Genomic DNA, 20,220 nt, shown 5'->3' on the forward strand with positions numbered 1-20,220 from the left:
AACATACAGTCGGATTAAAATAATAATTACAGAATTGCTATATCCAACAACATGATTTACTATATGTGTTGTTTTTGCCTGTTTGTTTCCCAAAGGTTTAAATAAATAAATAAATAAATAAATTTCCAAAGGAAAAATTTATGAACAAAAAACAAAAGACGGGCGAGACCCTTAGCTTTTTTATTTACAACCGGCCAGTGTGCGCGGTGACTGTACATGCAGGTTTGCCATGTTACAACCTAGCGGCCATATCTGTGCTGATCGTGACAGACACGTTTTGTTAGAGAGTGAGTCTTCTGTACCTAGCACCTATTATTATTTATTCTGTGATTAGAGAGAGTACTGTAAACTGGGGTTGCTTTAAATCCCGGGGAAACGTTGAACATAGAGTTTTAAATTTTATGATGTGGCTGGCAATCTTAACAAAAATAAAGCGTTCAGAAACCAGTTCCTTATAGTTTAATAATCGATGATCAACGTTTCCCCGCGATTCAAAGTAGGTAGTTAACCGGTAAAATTATTATTAACAGTTTAACTGCAAAATCGTGTCTAGTATAGAGACAGAGACACCTACACCAAAATGCCCCAGTACTGGACAAGTCGAGGCTGCCCCATAAGTTGACACGTTTTAGTTTTACATATTTCAATTTATAGTTCCGCTCTGTTATACTTACCTAAGTACTAAACTTTTACACGAGTTACAAGTTACATTGGGAGAAAACAAGTTCAAATACAATTTTAAATCAACAATAACAACAATTCTTGTCGAAGTACAAAGAAAAACCATTAACTTTGTGATTGTAACGTTTCTGCCAATTATTGTTAAACAACAAAAGTTTTTCGTTGTTTAACAATTCGTTCGTTCTCCGGTTGAAAATTGAGCTGGTCGCCAATTCTCGTTGATTACAAGAGCGTTGGTGATTTGAGTTCTCGGAACCGATTAAGAGGAAAAGAGACTTCTTCGTACAAACGTAGTTCCCATTTTCCTGTCTAGATATTGACATTGTAGAAAATATTTTTACGCAATATGATGTGTAAACCACAGCCGTAAACCCCTTTGTAATTTTTTTAAATTGTCATGAGCTTTTAAATAATTGTATGGAATTTGTTTTGTTCCTTATTATATCTCTTGATACTGGACAACCATGTGACGGCAGGTCTTCCTCTTCCCAGGGGATTTGTGGGGATATTTAGGACGGACTTAATCGGGAAACTATCATCTCGTCTCATAATGTGGCCGTACCATCTAAGCCTACTTTCCTTTACTTTGTCAGTAATAGGAGCCACACCGAAAGTCTCACGTGCTCATTGCGTATTCTATCAAGACGGGTAACACCGCCTGCCCAGCGCAGCATTTTCATTTTCGCTGTGTGTAACTGTTGTTCGTGCTTTTTTATCATTGTCCAGGACTCCGCTCCGTACATTATAGCAGGTCGGTCAGCCGTCTTGTATATCTTACCCTTAGTTCGCACTGGCACTCGGGTGTCACAGAGCACTCTAGTTAGCGATCTCCATTTCATCCATGCGGTGTTAACTCTAATGACTGACATCTGCATCTACACGAGCATCAGTCGTAAGCATAGAGCCAAGGTTCTTAAAGTGTGTGACTCGAGGCAATGTTTTATCAATTGAGATGTTGCAAGATGTTTCATCTTCTTCGAAAAGCTGTGGTTATACATACCTACAATAAATTATGTATTTTATATGCAATTAGTAAATATCCAGGGAGAAAAATAGGGACTACCTACGTTTGTATAGAGAAGTGGTCGTGAGTTAGGGCGGCGTTCGAAGACTTGCTGGATTTAGTAAAGTTTTTGAATACGGCAGTTCAAATGAGGGAAAGAAACGGCAAAAACTTGTCAAAAATTTGGGAATTTTAGCTTATTTATTTCAGTGTTATTAGGTCTCTATCGTCTTTTATCTTGCATATACAAACAACAGAGACACAGATACAAAATATTCTAATTTCGACGTCTAGCGTTTTCACAGCCTTCATCTCAGGCTTTATATACTGGTTCTGTAACCCTATCATCTCGCCCTCAGTCAACAGACGATGGAACATCGCCGGGCCCGGGCTTAGGGTTGCCATATGGCAGAATTAAATGTCCTGATAAAAATCCTGACATCACCCTAAAAATCCGGACATTTCTTGTAACAGAGATTTGGCGCAGCTTGAACGACGCCCCGGCGGCGCACTGCTCTCTGCGGTGTACTGTATCGTTGAAAGAAATATTATTGTTTTCGTTGATTACTTACTAATACTTTTATGTATTCTTTCATTTATGAAAACTATGTTAACTTGGTAATAAATATATCACGTAAACATTTTTTTATAAGGTCATTCCTAAAAATCCGGACACTTGCCAAGTCCGGCCGCAATCTGGACAAAGGGTCAATAATCCTGACATGTCCGGACAATTCCGGACGGGCAACCCTACCCGGGCCCTGAAATTCGACCGTTGTACAAAGCCAGTGTCGGGTGTACTCTGTCCTTTAATTACTGAGCTAGAGCGTTTGTAGACTTTGCGAGCATAATTTAAAGCTACTGGGATTTAGTGGAGTGGAGTTTTTGAGTTCGGCATCTGAATAGGATAAAAAAACTGCAATTTGTTGAGGGTTTAGGAAAGGCTCCTATTTATTTCAGTGTCCCCAGTTGCCCCATAATAATTAATTAATTTACTACTTACTAGATTTAGATTAATTTATTTCTCAATAAGTATTACATGTTTTTATTACAAACTAAAAATATACAAATTAATCTAATAAATAATACAGGCTATAATTGTTTACAAATTACGATATCAAATTACATATTTATATTAATTTATATTACTTTGCATTTATTGATCATTTTTCTTAGGCTAGGTTTTTATAATATGTATATAAAAGTAAAATATAAAAACACTTACAAAACAATATAAAAATTATATTCATTATTAAGGTTATCGTTTATGGTGTACACTGTATTATTGAGTAGCAATGTCTTTACTTGGAGACTGAAGGTGTTGATATTATAGTTTCGGCTTCCATGTCTTAATTAATAAGATAAAGATAAAAAATCGTTTATTCAAGTAGGCTTATTACAATGCGCTTATGAACGTCAAATAAACATATACCGGCTCCAACCGTACACCTCTGCCCCGAGAAGAAATCCCCCCTCAATTGGGGGAGGGTATCCCAATATGGAACAGGCAAAAAACTCGGCGGGACACATCTTTTCAAAACATTATTACATCTTAAAATTAACATGCATTACGAGTAATTAAGAAAAATACAATTTAATTTAAGGGGGGCAATGGGACGGGGCTAAAGAAACAAGCTCAGTAAAAGCCAGTTATGAAATAAGTTTCAAGACGGCTACGTAATATTTCCTTTCCTGTGTCGTCAACGGCGAAAGTTTCTACATTTGCATACTTAAGACAAGTTTCGAGGACTCAAGTATTCGGTAATATTACGTTCCGGGTCCATATTGAAGTTATTTACGTGTGAAATTCCAGCATCATGGCAATTTCGAGAGATTTTATGTACCTACTCCTGAGTTACCTATTTTAATCTTCCTCAACGTTACAACATGTAAAGCATTGCCTGGCATGAAATAGAGTTAGTCCAAGAAAAGAAAAGCAGCGATTTTGATAGCCCAAGCAGTGCAACTGTTATTTATATGTCATAATTTCATAGAAGTTTGACGTTTTAAATAACACTTCCACTGCGTCGGCTATCAAAATGTTAACTTTTTCTCGCTATATTTCAAACTCTTACGGTCTTACGGCTCTGCCACGACATTGCGCGCCTGGCAACCATAGGTGGGAACGAAAGGTCCGATTGCTGTCTTGCTCCAACCTAGTTGCCGCCGCCGCCGTCGCCAGTCTCGCAATATCGTGGCCGAGCTGTTAGCAGGGCGATGATGCCGGCAGTCAATCCCACTGTGTGAGCGCGACAGCAATATAATTAATTAATTGTGCGATAGAGATAAGAAATGTCGGGTCAATTATACGAGATTCTCCGTGCTTCTGCTTATAGTGACCATAAACTAAACTATGCCTCTTTTTGCCGCAGGACGGAGACGTCATCGAGCTGTGCCAAGTCAGTGACATCCGCGCTGGAGGTGTGCCAAAGGTGAGCTGTAGTTTATGGTCGGAAACGGAAACGGAAACCATCCGTCATCGTTATTCTACAATAACGCTTTCTATTATTACTACGAATAGATGGGTGTCAAGTTACGGTAACCATTAAATTTTTCGCCTAGACTAGCGGTCAGCAAACTTTTGAAAAAGATCCAGAAGAAATCTGTTTTAGAGCCGCAAATAAATGTCAGTCATCATTTCAGCCTATACATATACGTTCCACTGCTGAGTACAGGCCTCCTCTCATGTGCGAGAAGGCTTGGGCTATAGTCCCCACGCTAGCCAAATGCGGATTGGGGACTTCACATACACCTTTGAATTTCTTCGCAGATGTATGCAGGTTTTCTCACGATGTTTTCCTTCACCGAAAAGCTAGTGGTAAATAAATGTCAGTGGTTTAATAAAACTTTATTAACATAGAGGAAAAATTTTAGGTCTGGATGTTGTCACAATAAAATGGCCTCCTAGATAAGTACTGTAACGAGTATCAATTTACTGACCAACAACTGACCAGAACGCCGGGTCAGCCACTGACCAGAACGCCAGGTCAGCCACTGACCAGAACGCCACTCGACATTGACCAAATGACCAAGCGCGTGTTAAACACCGTTTTACACTTGTACATTTGTATTTGTGCTCGTAGCTGTAAACGGTCATTCTCAAATAAATATGTCTGCGGTCTAATTGCCGCGACCCATACAAAATGTATGAAAAGAGTCGCGGCAATTAGACGCAATCGCAGACATATTCTCAGAGAATGACCCTAAAATGGTCTTCAGGCTTTCTTATTAAGGCCTGTGGTGTGAGCTTCTTACGTAATAAACCAGTGTCATAAATTGTCCCATCTCTTGTAATATACCGTACAAGTATAAAACTTTGCCCTTTAACATAACTTCGCCCACCTCGTCATCATCATCATCATCTGAGGCATTACAGCCGCGGGTGGGCCTTAGCCTGGTCAAGCAAGTCTCTCCAGTCCGATCTGTTTGTGGCCCTCCTTCTCCAACTTTTCACTCCTAAGATCCTGAATCCTGATGTACGCTATCCAACCATCTGAGCTTGGGCCTGCCTTTACCTCTGTGGCCCTCCGTTCGGCCTTCTAGAAGGCGCTTGGGTACTCTGGCCTCGTCCATCCTCGTCCACCTCGTCACAGGTCAGTAAAAGCGAAATATGTAACTTTAAAGTAGTCTCAGATGCACTTTCTTTACTTTTTTCAGAAATTGTATCCGTAACTACTTTTAGGTTATTTCGCTTTTATTGAACTGTAACGCGGTGGGCAAAGTTATGTTTAAGGGTAAAGTTTTATACCTTTACGGTACCCACGTAATGTACACACGAGATGATATTTTAACTGTGAATTACAGTGAAATTACTCTCTTAATGTGTAATTTTGGCATAATGTCTCTCATAATATAAAGTTGTAAACTCACTGAAAGTAGGGCACCTCCCAGAGGCCATTAAATAACATGCGGACTACTTCAATGTTGTCGTAAACTTTGATGGAACTTAATGACACACTTTACATGATTTGTAGTTTAAATTAACTTAAATAAATAAATATAAATAAATAAATATAAATATTACAGACATTCTTACACAGATTGACTAAGTCCCACAGTAAGCTCAAGAAGGCTTGTGTTGTGGGTACTCAGACAACGATATATATAATATACAAATACATACTTAAATACATAGAAAACACCCATGACTCAGGAACAAATATCTGTATCATCATACAAATAAATGCCCTTACTGGGATTCGAACCCAGGACCATCGGCTTCGCAGGCAGGGTCACTACCCACTAGGCCAGACCGGTCGACTTAATGTTTCATAATCATTTTCAATGCCAATTTGTAAGCGCTGGTGAGAGTGTGCGACTTGCAATCTGGAGGTCGCGGGTTCAAACCCCGGCTCGTACCAATGAGTTTTTCGGAACTTATATACGAAATATCATTTGATATTTACCAGTCGCTTTTCGGTATTTTCAGTATGGATTGAGCACTCTATGTACTTTTTTCTCTGACATATCTAAGAAACCGCCTCTCCCCAGGACTCGAAGCTGAGCACGAACCTGCTGAACAAGCATGGGGACACGCTGTAAGACAAGTCCCTCACCATCTGCAGCGGCACCATAGTCGACATCTTGCATCGAGTACCGGAATTATGAGTACCGCTACTCGATACTAGATGTCTCTTGTTTGGCGACTCACGAAAATTGTGTTGAACAACAATTTACAACTAATATTAAAAGCAGAGGGTGTTGAAATTAGAGTTCCAGTTATTCCGGTTATAATGTTAGCTGTGTGGTTATGTGTATAATGTCGACTACGAAAATAATAGTCGTTTTGGTACCAAAACTGATGTATGGATGGAGCACTCTATGTACTTTTTTCTCTGACATATCTAAGAAACCACTTGTCCCCAGGACTCGAAGCTGAGCACGAACCTGCTGAACAAGCATGGAGACACGCTGGAGGATAAATCCCTCACCATCTGCAGCGGCACTGACTACATCAACATCAACTACCAGCACGTCGTCTGCCCCGACGCCAACACTGCCAAGGTAACTAACGGCGCGATTCGGGAAATGAATTAGACAATCACTAGACATGAAACAGTAAAGATATGTGACGGTCCATGGTAAAAGGTACCTTATGGCGGCTGGCGCTTACGCTATTATTAACGCCGCTCCAATTTTCAGTCGGGGTAATGGTACCTTTTGCCGTGGAACGTCACATATCTTTACTATTTCATATCTAGTGCATCTCTAATTCATTTCCCGAATCGCGCCGTAACTTAGTAGCGGGTACTTATTGAATACAAATAAATAAGTAGGTAAAGTAGCTATGTAATACCGTAAAACTACCCTACCTAAAACTATGAACTATGGTCCACAGCTTCGAAACGAAAGGTACCTGCACCAAAGAAGGCACAGTTTTTAAGCTCGACTACTTTTCTAAGTACCTACATATCGTCGGGTGACAAGCAAAAGTCACTAACTAGCACCATTGAAATTATTGGACAATAAACCGTGTTACAAGTGAAATAAAGTGCATTGTTACTTTAATTTATTGGTAGTACTTAGTGACTTTTGCTTGTCACCCGACGATATTTGATTGTGTGTTTTTCTTTCAATTCTAAAAATATTTTGTCTTAGAACTTGGACATCCAAATAATAGTAAAACCATGAAGAGATCAGAGTTAATTTTGGACTATAATCACTGTAGTTGGGTAGTTTTACCTATAAATTACCTTTTTGTTGGTCTCAAAATCCGGCCCGCCACCTTTGACCCGCTGAGAGGAGCGAGCTTAAGGTCTGGCCGTGGCCCTCCTGTCAAAAATTTTGGGGACCCCTACTTCGTTGGCTAGTAGATAAATATATACTCGTATTTACTTTATCGAAATTTTTTATTCGTATCGTACCATAAAAAAAATTTCAGTCGGAGTCGGATTTCAGTTTTTCAAGGAACTAGCAATTTTTACATACAATTTAGTTCTGTACGAAATTGATGGTCTTTTGAATTTATTTTTGATCACACACTTGAAACTAAAAGTAACATCCATCCCTTTCCCCTTTCTACTGGTTCGGTGTGAAAGAGACTACCTACTAAGATCTGTGCAAAGTTAAACTGTAAAACACGTTTTTTTCTCGGGAAGTATAATTGCCGGATAAGCTTGGAATCCGTGCTTGGAATATTGCAATTTTCTGCTTGGCCACGCTTACTAGTACAGTGAGCATCAATATTGAGCTGTAGATCAGTGGCGGCTTGCTACTTTTCCAACAACTCATAAAGAGAAGTCTAATTAGTTCTGGCTTGCCTTAGACTGCCTTCCTACTGAAGATGAGACGTGTGGGAATCAACCCATCCTCCAACTCCAAACCATGGATAACAATACAAGCAATGCTATTAGCACTCTCATCTCCGCTTACCTTCGATTAAGATGAGATTTTTAATGTTTGAATAAGTCCCTGTCCGCTTTATAGACAAGGAAACCGGAAGGCAAGCCGTAACCGGGTTTACAGTTGCCCAAACGGTGTAATGTCAGCAAACACGGCTCCAAGAGGCCAATCCAAACTTACATTGTGACATCAAAATGATGTCAGTTCGCCTGTGCGTCTCGCTCACGTCAATTGTACTTAGTAGGTAGGTACGAGGGAAAGGGGCTCGCGACTGGCATCATTTATATTTTTATTTTGGTGTCATAATGTTATTTTGAATCTGCTTCCCAGTCAAATAAAGGGTTTCACCTCGGAACGAGAGATAATAAGCTGAAATCTCGTATACACCTGCGTTTTATAACGTTATAAAAGTCACAGAAGCTCGTGTCAGCGACGGAAGTTATTCGGTCACGAAAATAGGTTTTTACGAATAGGTATCAAGGTTTCTATAGCTCCAACGATGTTTAGGTACATCTATACATATACTAGCTTTTGTCCGCGACTTCGTCTGCGTGGAGTTAGTGACAGCATGCAGCTAAAGTAGGTATAGCGCCTGGATAATGCTAATAGCAATCATTCAATTCGCGCATTGCTTACTTCAATAATTAGGCAATGCTTAACTCTTTCAATTCTACCCCCCTTTTGCACTCTTTTTAGTGCTACCCTCTTCTGGGATGATTTCCAACATAAAAACTATCCTATGTCCTTCCCCGGGACTCAAACTATCTCTATACCAAATTTCAACTATATCGGTTCACCGGCTTAGCTTGAAGAGGTAACAGACAAGACAGACACACTTTCGCCTTTATAATATTATTATAGTATAGATATGTAGTATGGATTACATGTCTCCTGAATATATGATACAGTAAGTCTGCTTTTATAATACATATATTCAATATAATAATTATTCGGCGTCACCATTTAACGAGGGTTGTTACAATTCAAAGAAAACATCCGTTTGCACCTTGAAAAACATCGGACCACCCTTTTCATTCCGTCAAACAATAATGAATAAAAAGGTTAACGCGTAAGTATGTAGATATCATATAACATTTGTTGAATATACGAACGGACGAAGGAAAACACATTATATTGTTAAATACGGACGAATAAGCGTCAAAAGTTAAAAGACCCATTATTGTCAAGCTTAAACGCTTTTCGGTTCGTACAGAATTTAGAAAAATAAGCACTTGAAGTCTCTTTCACGCCTACTTTAATAGAAAGGGAAGGATGATTTAAGACATACCCTAGCTAAATAGTTTGTCACTACAAAGGAACACTTGCGAATTCGCTTGAGACTTCAGGAGTAAGTCGGCTAGGTTTATAAAGATTTGCCCCCTTATTCATAAACGTTTACTAAAGTCGACAAGCCGATAATAATCGTTTGTCCCTTTCCATCATACCGATACGTCGGAAAGGGACAAATGATTATTATCGGCTTGTCAACTTTAGTAAACGTTTATGAATAAGGGGGTTAGACAGTAACTGCAGCAGCGTTGTTTGGGTAGCAATAAATGGGTGATGTCACTGTCAATTGAATTCACAAAAACCTTTGTTTTTGTCTTGCTTGCCGCGATTAGAACGTTAATGATTAGAACGCTTGACTCATTTTACTAAGGAGATTGACATTCCCGGGCCAATACTGTAGCAAGGTAGAAACAGCAACACTGCTGCAGTTTTCATCCCAATGAATCCTATCTATTTACCCCCTTATTCAAAAACGTTTACTAAAGTTGACAAGCCGATAATAATCGTTTGTCCCTTTCCCACGTATTGGTATGAGGGAAAGGGACAAACGATTATTATCGGCTTGTCAACTTTAGTAAACGTTTATGAATAAGGGGATTAGTCTGTATCCACCCATTTCTGAGTATGGACCTCTTCTTTAGTACCTTTATTATTCTGTCTGTCTATTGTATGTTTTTCCTGTTTTTGTTGATTTTTGTTACCTTGATTATTTTACCGGATGGTCTCATCAGAAAATCAGCGCTGGAATTCGCCAGCATTATGCTGTGATGAGATTTCTCGGCCCTTCCTCCTGCTTCTATGTTTTTCCTTTTTTGTTTAATTTTCTCTTCTGTATTTGTGTTTAATATTTTCTTAAATGAAAACCTAACCCTTCCCTCTCCCCCTCCTTCCTCCTTCCTTCTTCCTTTCTTTTTTTCCTTTCCTTTTCTTCTTTGGTTTTTTTGAAACCTTGATTTTTGGTTCAATTCTCTGGGTTTCCCAAACATTAACGTGTTTTGCGTAAGGTGTGGCTGGAAGGCCTGAGGAAGATCACCCACAATGTGAAAGCGAACAACGTGTGTCCCATGACCTGTCTCAAGAAGCAGTAAGTCGCGTGGCATGCCCGCCGCATGGCTTTGTGTGTACTGTATAGGTTGTTGTTAGGTTCAACCAACAAATAAAATATTCAGAAAAATAATTTAGAACTTATGTATATCCTCTAGCCGCCCATACGTCAAACCTTGCCAAGCAAAATGAAATTTTATTTTGTCAACACAAAGTTCAAATTAGAATGGAACAGGAGACCTTTTTATAGGTCTCTGGGCGGCTAGAGGTTATGGTTGGCAGTTCTCGAGCAGAAACGTCCTGCTCCGCACAGTTAAAATAAAATAAGTTTGCTTCGGATTTGATAGCCCACGCAGTGTAAGTGTTATGTATACGTCATAATTTCATAGAAGTTTGACGTTTAAAATGACACTTGCACTGCGTCTGACTATATATCGTCTGTCACTGTGGCTGTCACGTCACTTAAGTGACGCACGATAGGCGATAAAAGCGCAATTCTTTTTTTTTACTGGGCTATGGCCACGGATATTGATGTTTTTCAATCTCCATAAAAATTGACAAATATAACATGAAGATGGTGAAATTAATTGTCGGGGTAAAAGAGTGAATGATTATACAAAATAGAGTCTGAGCGGAAAGAGAAGAGTCGTGAAATGTAAGGGAACCCAAGCATTCTACGACTCTTCTCTCTCCGCACAGACTCTAGTAGATTTGCCTAACTTTTGTAATTCAAATTAGGAACCTCAGTTCAAGATGCCTAACACTCAACGGTTTTGAGTGACGTAGCGGTCAGTATTCTGTATTCGAAATCGCAAGTGGTAACATTTGCCCGCGAAAATTACGAAAATGAATAAAACATGAACAAAACATTATCCTTTATAATAAAAAAAATTCTGTATATTTTAATTGTTGGTTGAATAAAGTGGATTTAATATTAAATATTGTCTTATGTTTTGGGATATTATTCACGCTTTAACGTATTTTAGTTTTTATGTTGCATAACTTGCGTACAATTAAAAACCTTCCTAAAGTATAAAAATAAAGACTAAGCTAAGCTTACTCTGTAAGTCTGTCCTGACTTGGTAAAATAAAAATATGGCAGGGTCATAATAAAGTCCTATTTCCATAGTATTTTCAATGAATTACATTCATAAAGCGGTTATGCAGCTCGATATATGGTAGTGGTCCCACGCCGTCATATCTGCCAAGTCAAAGGGCTAACGAAGATCGAAATTTCTTTTTCTGCGTCTCTATCGCTCGAATACGCAAGAGCGATAGAGGCAGATGACGCAATTTCGATTTTTAAGTTTTATAGAAGTAGGTGAAGTTTTTACTGTACGCAGGTTTTCTAGCACGTATTAATTGCATGTACATTTGTTTGTTTAATCGCTTTCTGCTAAAGGTGTGGAAGGAGAGTCTCCGAGCCATCACTCACAACAACAAAATCAACAATGTCTGTCCAAGAACAAACCTTATGAAACAGTACGTAGAATTGATTTTTATTTGCCGTAGCCTTACTGTAAATTTACTGTAATTTGTAAGGAAAACCCGTTCTAGATTTTCGGCATTATTTTGTGCTTACTGTGACCTAAATTATCAAAACTCATTTGTAAATTACCAAAGCTTTTGAGAAATTAAAAAAAAAGGTGTGTAACAAATGGTGGTGTTGCCATCTGTAAATATTAAAAAGCGTTTACTTAAAATTGACCTACATTCTGTGGGAGAGCAGCATAAAAACCACGTGTTTTACTTTTAATATATTTTTTTCATCGTTGTTATGAGAAAAGTTAGCGACACGTAGGATGGGAAGCAATTTGTAGCCGCTGGGAGTTTTTAATGCGAGAAATAACAAGACGCCGTGTCATGTAGATAAGGGTGGTATTCCAGCCATTTTGTCTCACATTTTGTTTAATGAGAGAGTGAGACGCAATGACCAAGATATTGGACACCAGAGAGTTTTCATGCTTTTTAGTTGTATAGTTGGTCAAGCAGATCTTGTGAGTAGAAAACTTAGAGGATATAACCAACGGAGCCGCCATGTCTATAATTTTCGGTACAAAATAGTCTGCCGTTTTTTGCGGGGGAGGGGCACATCAAATGTATAGGTACGTCTGTCAGATAAACGTCAGTCCATACATGTGGTTGACCATTGGCCGCCTATTTTCGACAGAGGGGAGCGCCTGTTAATGACCACTCCGTTTGGTTATATTCTCTAAGGTAGAAAAAGGTGGTAAATTTGAAAAATGTAGGCGCGATGGGATATCGTTCCATAGAAAATTAGAATTTCGCGCCTTTTTCTACTGACAAGATTTACTTGACCATCTATAGATGGTAACAATACAAAAACACTGCCCTTATCTTTGGGGAGTTATTTTCTCGCGTTTCCTCAAGCAGCTAAATGTTTTGTAATGTAATAGTACAATTACCTGCGATACAAGTGTGTAAACAGTGTAACATAGAAATTACCTATATAATTGTTCTTTTGAAGACTCCTAAATAAATTCCCTCATTTATACGAAATTCAGAGATTCCCACCCATATAACCATTCCAGTCGCAGAATCATCAAAGTGGTAACTAAATGTCAGATGTGTCGTAACAGAGTCCACACAATGTGTCTAGAATTGTTTCGAAACAAAGTGTCGTCGCCGTGTGTACACTTTTCCGTAACAAGGTGTCGACACATTTGTGTGCACTTTGCGTGCGGTTTGCGACTAAATCTGACAGCAAATTTGTGACAGCAAATGTCAATATAAAATACCTCTTGAAAACCAAGGTTTGTCAAACTACTACATATTAGTGTCTCGTGTGCTCGTAAGTAATTCTAGTAAGTCATCATGGGCGATGCAAATGATAATAATCGACCAAAACCATATAAACACCCAACACCCGTCAACCTTTTACAGAAAAGTTTTTAAAGAAATGCAATAAGCTACTTAGGTCAGCCAACGAATGCTCAAAAAAGTTGTAGAGGGAAATGCTCGGAACACAATTTTTGACTCTGTAACTTGGTTTGGACAAGTTAGGAGGTGAACATATCAAAAGTCCCCGGCCGTAGCCCTTGAGCGGGGGGAAGAGAGGGGGCTTTGAATGTCCCATTTTCCGGTTTTTCGATTATATCTCGGAAACTATGCATCTTAGCGACATGGCCACTTATACAAAATGAAAGTTAATTTAATTTGTTACAAGTTTATTCAGTCAATTTTTTCGATATGTTGAATAGTTTTTGAGATATCCGCTCTTGAAAGTTTATTTAGGGCTCTCAATTTTATCTTGATATATCTACATCAGTGAAGGTGCTAGGCCGTGTATGGTATCGTTTCCGTATAAATCTGGGTTTCTGAATCCATTTAAGGTATCACATTGAAACCATTCCACAAAATTAAAAAAATCTTTTTAGGGTTCCGTACCTCAAAAGCAAAAAACGGAATCCTTATAGGATCACTCGTGCGTCTGTATGTCTGTCTGTCTGAATACACAAAATAGTTCTTTACCTATAGATGACAGGAAAACCTATTAGAAATGTGCAGTCAAGCGCGAGTCGGACTTAATGTACGGAACCCTTAATACGCGAGTCCGACTCGCACTTGGTCGGTTTTTTTTAAACTCCTCTTGACGCTTAACCGCTGAACCGATTTCGTTGAAATTTGGTATAGAAATAGTTTGCGTCCCGGAACAGGACATAGGATAGATCTTATAACCAAAATCATCTTTTGAAGGTGTGAAAAGTGGCGTGGAAATTTGTACGGGAAATCAATAACCGCTGAACCGATTTATATTAAATTTGGTATGGTCTACATCTTTGATTTAGTTAAAAATGATAAAAAAAACATGACTTTAAACCTAAACTTAAACAGTATTAACTTCAAGAAGTCAATTCTGGATTCCTCCCTACACCTCATTTCACACCTTTGAAGGATGATTTTTGAGATAACTTATTATGTCCTGTCTCGGGACTCAAAATATATGTGTACTAAATTTAAATTAAAACTGTTCAGCAGTTTAAGCGTGAAGAGGAGTTTAAAAGAAAGTAAGTTTATATGTTTTTACTTTGGAATGGTGTCAATGTGATACCATAACTAAATTTGGTACTGCGAATTTATACGAAAACGATACCAAACATGGCCTCGTAGCTTTACTGTTGTAGAAGTCAAAATAAAATTGAGAGCCCTAAATTCTTATTACTTGACCAAACTTGTGTAGAAGGAAAAGGAAAAATAAAAGTCTTCGGCAGGAATATAAGACACAAATATATTTTTTTTTGCGTTACTATTTCAATCATCAAATATAAACATACCTTGATTATATTATTCTAGTGAGATCCTCACAGATAAACAATAACATTTACTAAAAAAATTAGAAGGTCGAAATGTCACGGAACTTGTGAGAGTAATACGTGAAAAATAAAAACTTTTATGACAAAAAAATCTGGACACAATTTAAGAAGCATCCTATTGCGTCGAGGAATCATCTGTATTTTTGCTTGTTTCATTACCTCCTCGCTTCTTTTTTTGTCCTTTGTATTCTGTAGCAATTTGTTAGATCTGAAAATAAAGATAACTTGCGTCGTCACGGATGTCGATTTATAGGTTTTAGGGAGTGCAGAATTCGAAAACGATGATCATTTTATAATCCAAGATGGCCGCTACGTATTTTGTCATAAAAATCGTCATGAATATCGTTTTATAGGTTTTAGGAAGTGCCGATTTCGAAAATGATGACCAGTTTGGAATCCAAGATGTGTGCCGTGCACTTTGTCATAAAAGTCGTCATGGATATCGTTTTATAGGTTTTAGGGAGTGCAGAATTCGAAAATGATGACCATTTTGGATTCCAAGATGTCTGCCGTGCACTTTGTCATATAAGCCGTCATAGATGTTGATTTATAGGTGTTAGGAAGAGCAGATTTCGAAAATGATGACCATGACCAACAAAACGACATCCATGTCGACTTTTAACATAGTGCATGGCCGCCATCTTGGATGCCAAAATAGTTATTATTTTCGAAATCTGCGCTCCCTAAAACCTATAAAACGACAGCCATGACGACTTTAATGACATACTGCATGGCCGCCATTTTGGATTCCAAAATGGTCATCATTTTCGAAATCAGGGCCCCCTAAAACCTATAAAACGACACCCATGACAACTTTTATGACATAGTGCGTGGCCGCCATTTTGGATTCCAAAATGGCCATCATTTTCGAAATCTGCGTCCCCTAAAACCTATAAAACGATATCCATGACGACTTTTATGACATAGTGCATGGCCGCCATCTTGGAATCCAAAATGGTCATCGTTTTCGAAATCTGCGCCCCCTAAAACCTATAAAACGACACCCATGACGACTTTTATGACATAGTGCATGGCCGTCATTTTGGATTTAAAAATGGTCATCATTTTCTAAATCGGGGCTCCGTAAAACCTATAAAACGACATCCATGACGACTTTTATGACATAGTGCATGGCCGCCATTTTGGAATCGAAAATGGTTATCGTTTTCGAAATCTGCGCCCCCCAAAACCTATAAAACGACACCCATGACGACTTTCATGACATAGTGCATGGCCGCCATTCTGGATTCCAAAATGGTCATCATTTTCGAAAGCGGGGCCCCCTAAAACCTATAAAACGACATCCATGACAACTTTTATGACATAGTGCATGGCCGCCATTTTGGAATCGAAAATGGTTATCGTTTTCGAAATCTGCGCCCCTCAAAACCTATAAAACGACACCCATGACGACTTTCATGACATAGTGCATGGCCGCCATTCTGGATTCCAAAATGGTCATCATTTTCGAAAGCGGGGCCCCCTAAAACCTATAAAACGACATCCATGACGACTTTTATAACATAGTGCATGGCCGCCATTTTGGAATCTAAAATGGTCATCGTTTTCGAAATCTGCGCCCCCTAAAACCTATAAAACGACACCCATGACGACTTTTATGACATAGTGCATGGCCACCATTTTGGAATCCAAAATGGTCATCATTTTCTAAATCTGCGCCCCCCAAAACCTATAAAACGACATCCATGACGACTTTTATGACATAGTGCATGGCCGCCATTTTGGAATCGAAAATGGTTATCGTTTCCGAAATCTGCGCCCCCCAAAACCTATAAAACGACACCCATGACGACTTTTATGACATAGTGCATGGCCGCCATTTTGGATTCCAAAATGGTCATCATTTTCGAAATCAGGGCCCCCTAAAACCTATAAAACGACACCCATGACAACTTTTATGACATAGTGCGTGGCCGCCATTTTGGATTCCAAAATGGCCATCATTTTCGAAATCTGCGTCCCCTAAAACCTATAAAACGATATCCATGACGACTTTTATGACATAGTGCATGGCCGCCATCTTGGAATCCAAAATGGTCATCGTTTTCGAAATCTGCGCCCCCTAAAACCTATAAAACGACACCCATGACGACTTTTATGACATAGTGCATGGCCGCCATTTTGGATTTAAAAATGGTCATCATTTTCTAAATCGGGGCCCCGTAAAACCTATAAAACGACATCCATGACGACTTTTATGACATAGTGCATGGCCGCCATTATGGAATCGAAAATGGTTATCGTTTTCGAAATCTGCGCCCCCCAAAACCTATAAAACGACACCCATGACGACTTTCATGACATAGTGCATGGCCGCCATTCTGGATTCCAAAATGGTCATCATTTTCGAAAGCGGGGCCCCCTAAAACCTATAAAACGACATCCATGACGACTTTTATAACATAGTGCATGGCCGCCATTTTAGAATCGAAAATGGTTATCGTTTCCGAAATCTGCGCTCCCTAAAACCTATAAAACGACAGCCATGACGACTTTAATGACATACTGCATGGCCGCCATTTTGGATTCCAAAATGGTCATCATTTTCGAAATCAGGGCCCCCTAAAACCTATAAAACGACACCCATGACAACTTTTATGACATAGTGCGTGGCCGCCATTTTGGATTCCAAAATGGCCATCATTTTCGAAATCTGCGTCCCCTAAAACCTCTAAAACGATATCCATGACGACTTTTATGACATAGTGCATGGCCGCCATCTTGGAATCCAAAATGGTCATCGTTTTCGAAATCTGCGCCCCCTAAAACCTATAAAACGACACCCATGACGACTTTTATGACATAGTGCATGGCCGCCATTTTGGATTTAAAAATGGTCATCATTTTCTAAATCGGGGCTCCGTAAAACCTATAAAACGACATCCATGACGACTTTTATGACATAGTGCATGGCCGCCATTTTGGAATCGAAAATGGTTATCGTTTTCGAAATCTGCGCCCCCCAAAACCTATAAAACGACACCCATGACGACTTTCATGACATAGTGCATGGCCGCCATTCTGGATTCCAAAATGGTCATCATTTTCGAAAGCGGGGCCCCCTAAAACCTATAAAACGACATCCATGACGACTTTTATGACATAGTGCATGGCCGCCATTTTGGAATCGAAAATGGTTATCGTTTTCGAAATCTGCGCCCCCCAAAACCTATAAAACGACACCCATGACGACTTTTATTACATAGTGCATGGCCGCCATTCTGGATTCCAAAATGGTCATCATTTTCGAAAGCGGGGCCCCCTAAAACCTATAAAACGACATCCATGACGACTTTTATAACATAGTGCATGGCCGCCATTTTGGAATCTAAAATGGTCATCGTTTTCGAAATCTGCGCCCCCTAAAACCTATAAAACGACACCCATGACGACTTTTATGACATAGTGCATGGCCACCATTTTGGAATCCAAAATGGTCATCATTTTCTAAATCTGCGCCCCCCAAAACCTATAAAACGACATCCATGACGACTTTTATGACATAGTGCATGGCCGCCATTTTGGAATCGAAAATGGTTATCGTTTCCGAAATCTGCGCCCCCCAAAACCTATAAAACGACACCCATGACGACTTTTATGACATAGTGCATGGCCGCCATTTTGGATTTCAAAATGGTCATCATTTTCTAAATCGGGGCCCCTTAAAACCCATAAAACTACATCCATGACGAGTTTTATGACATAGTGCATGGCCGCCATTTTGGAATCGAAAATGGTTATCGTTTTCGAAATCTGCGCCCCCCAAAACCTATAAAACGACACCCATGACGACTTTTATAACATAGTGCATGGCCGCCATTCTGGATTCCAAAATGGTCATCATTTTCGAAAGCGGGGCCCCCTAAAACCTGTAAAACGACATCCATGACGACTTTTATGACATAGTGCATGGCCGCCATCTTGGAATCCAAATTGGTCATCGTTTTCTAAATCTGCGCCCCCTAAAACCTATAAAACGACACCCATGACGACTTTTATTACATAGTGCATGGCCGCCATTTTGGATTTCAAAATGGTCATCATTTTCTAAATCGGGGCCCCCTAAAACCTATAAAATGACACCCATGACGACTTTTATGACATAGTGCATGGCCGCCATCTTGGAATCCAAAATGGTCATCATTTTTGAAATCTGCGCCTCCTAAAACCTATAAAACGACACCCCTGACGACTTTTATGGCATAGTGCATGGCCGCCATTTTGGATTCCAAAATGGTCATCATTTTCAAAATTGGGGCCCCCTAAAACGTATAAAACGACATCCATGACGACTTTTATGACACAGTGCATGGCCGCCATTTTGGATTCCAAAATGGTCATCATTTTCGAAATCGGCACTCCCTAAAACCTATAAATCGACACCCATCTCGACTTTTATGACAAAGTGTTTGGCTACCATCTGCATGCAAGACATTTCTATTATTTTTACGTACAAAAATGGCCCCCTGTCAACTTCCAACCGAGATTTAATCGATAATTTATTCGATTAATGTTCAGATTAATTCAATTTCAATATATGTTAGGTCGACTAAACTAATCGTGATTAAAATTTGAGGATTAACTTTTTAGGGTTCCGTACCCAAAGGGTAAAACGGGACCCTATTACTAAGACTTCGCTGTCCGTCCGTCCGTCCGTCCGTCCGTCCGTCCGTCCGTCACCAGGCTGTATCTCACGAACCGTGATAGCTAGACAGTTGACATTTTCGCAGATGATGTATTTCTGTTGCCGCTATAACAACAAATACTAAAAACAGAATAAAATAAAGATTTAAATGGGGCTCCCATACAACAAACGTGATTTTTGACCAAAGTTAAGCAACGTCGGGAGGGGTCAGTACTTGGATGGGTGACCGTTTTTTTTTTTGCTTTTTTGTTTTTTTTTTGCATTGTGGTACGGAACCCTTCGTGCGCGAGTCCGACTCGCACTTGCCCGGTTTTTTTATTCCATTAATTAGTCGAATAAACAGTTCATCTATTAAGTCCCATCTCTGACCACGTCATTTTTACACTTTGAGAATATCTGAAAACAAATGAACACAAGGAGCCATTTTGCAAATCCAGTAACTTTGTTATTACTTTTGACAGCGCGTGTCATGTGTCTACACAGAGTCGACACAAAGTCGAAACATTTGCGACTACTTTGTGACTGCAATATTTCTCAGCCTTAAACCATATTTATACATCATAATTAACAAGTTTCGTAGTATATAAAGCGTTATTTCTGTTATTTAAGTATAGTATACGCATCGAAGTACTAAAAATGCATCAAATAATATATTTATGAACACAAGCACTGAGAAGTAAACAATTTAATTTCCGGCTAAACTAAAACAATGTGGTGGCGCGTTGATTATATTACACTTAGTTTATCAAATCACTCGAGCAGTTTAATTCCCCATAATAATTTAAGTCCTATTGTAATATAAATGCAAACAATATATAATTACGTCTTGTAATCCGTTTTAGAGATGGCGTATTAATGTC

At 39.2% G+C, this 20,220-nt stretch overlaps 1 protein-coding gene across 1 annotated transcript in view; it reads left to right on the forward strand.

Moving 5' to 3' along the window:
* LOC134671510 (1-phosphatidylinositol 4,5-bisphosphate phosphodiesterase) overlaps window positions 1-20,220 on the forward strand; it is a 113,887-nt gene that overhangs the window by 70,079 nt on the left and 23,588 nt on the right. The window contains exons 4-6 of the mRNA XM_063529376.1: window positions 4,057-4,116; window positions 6,551-6,688; window positions 10,321-10,400. Of these exons, the coding sequence (XP_063385446.1) occupies window positions 4,057-4,116; window positions 6,551-6,688; window positions 10,321-10,400 (278 nt within the window). The remainder of the gene's footprint in view (window positions 1-4,056; window positions 4,117-6,550; window positions 6,689-10,320; window positions 10,401-20,220) is intronic.

The sequence above is a fragment of the Cydia fagiglandana genome, chromosome 15 (assembly GCF_963556715.1).
Source record: "Cydia fagiglandana chromosome 15, ilCydFagi1.1, whole genome shotgun sequence".
In the NCBI taxonomy this organism is placed as follows: domain Eukaryota; kingdom Metazoa; phylum Arthropoda; class Insecta; order Lepidoptera; family Tortricidae; genus Cydia; species Cydia fagiglandana.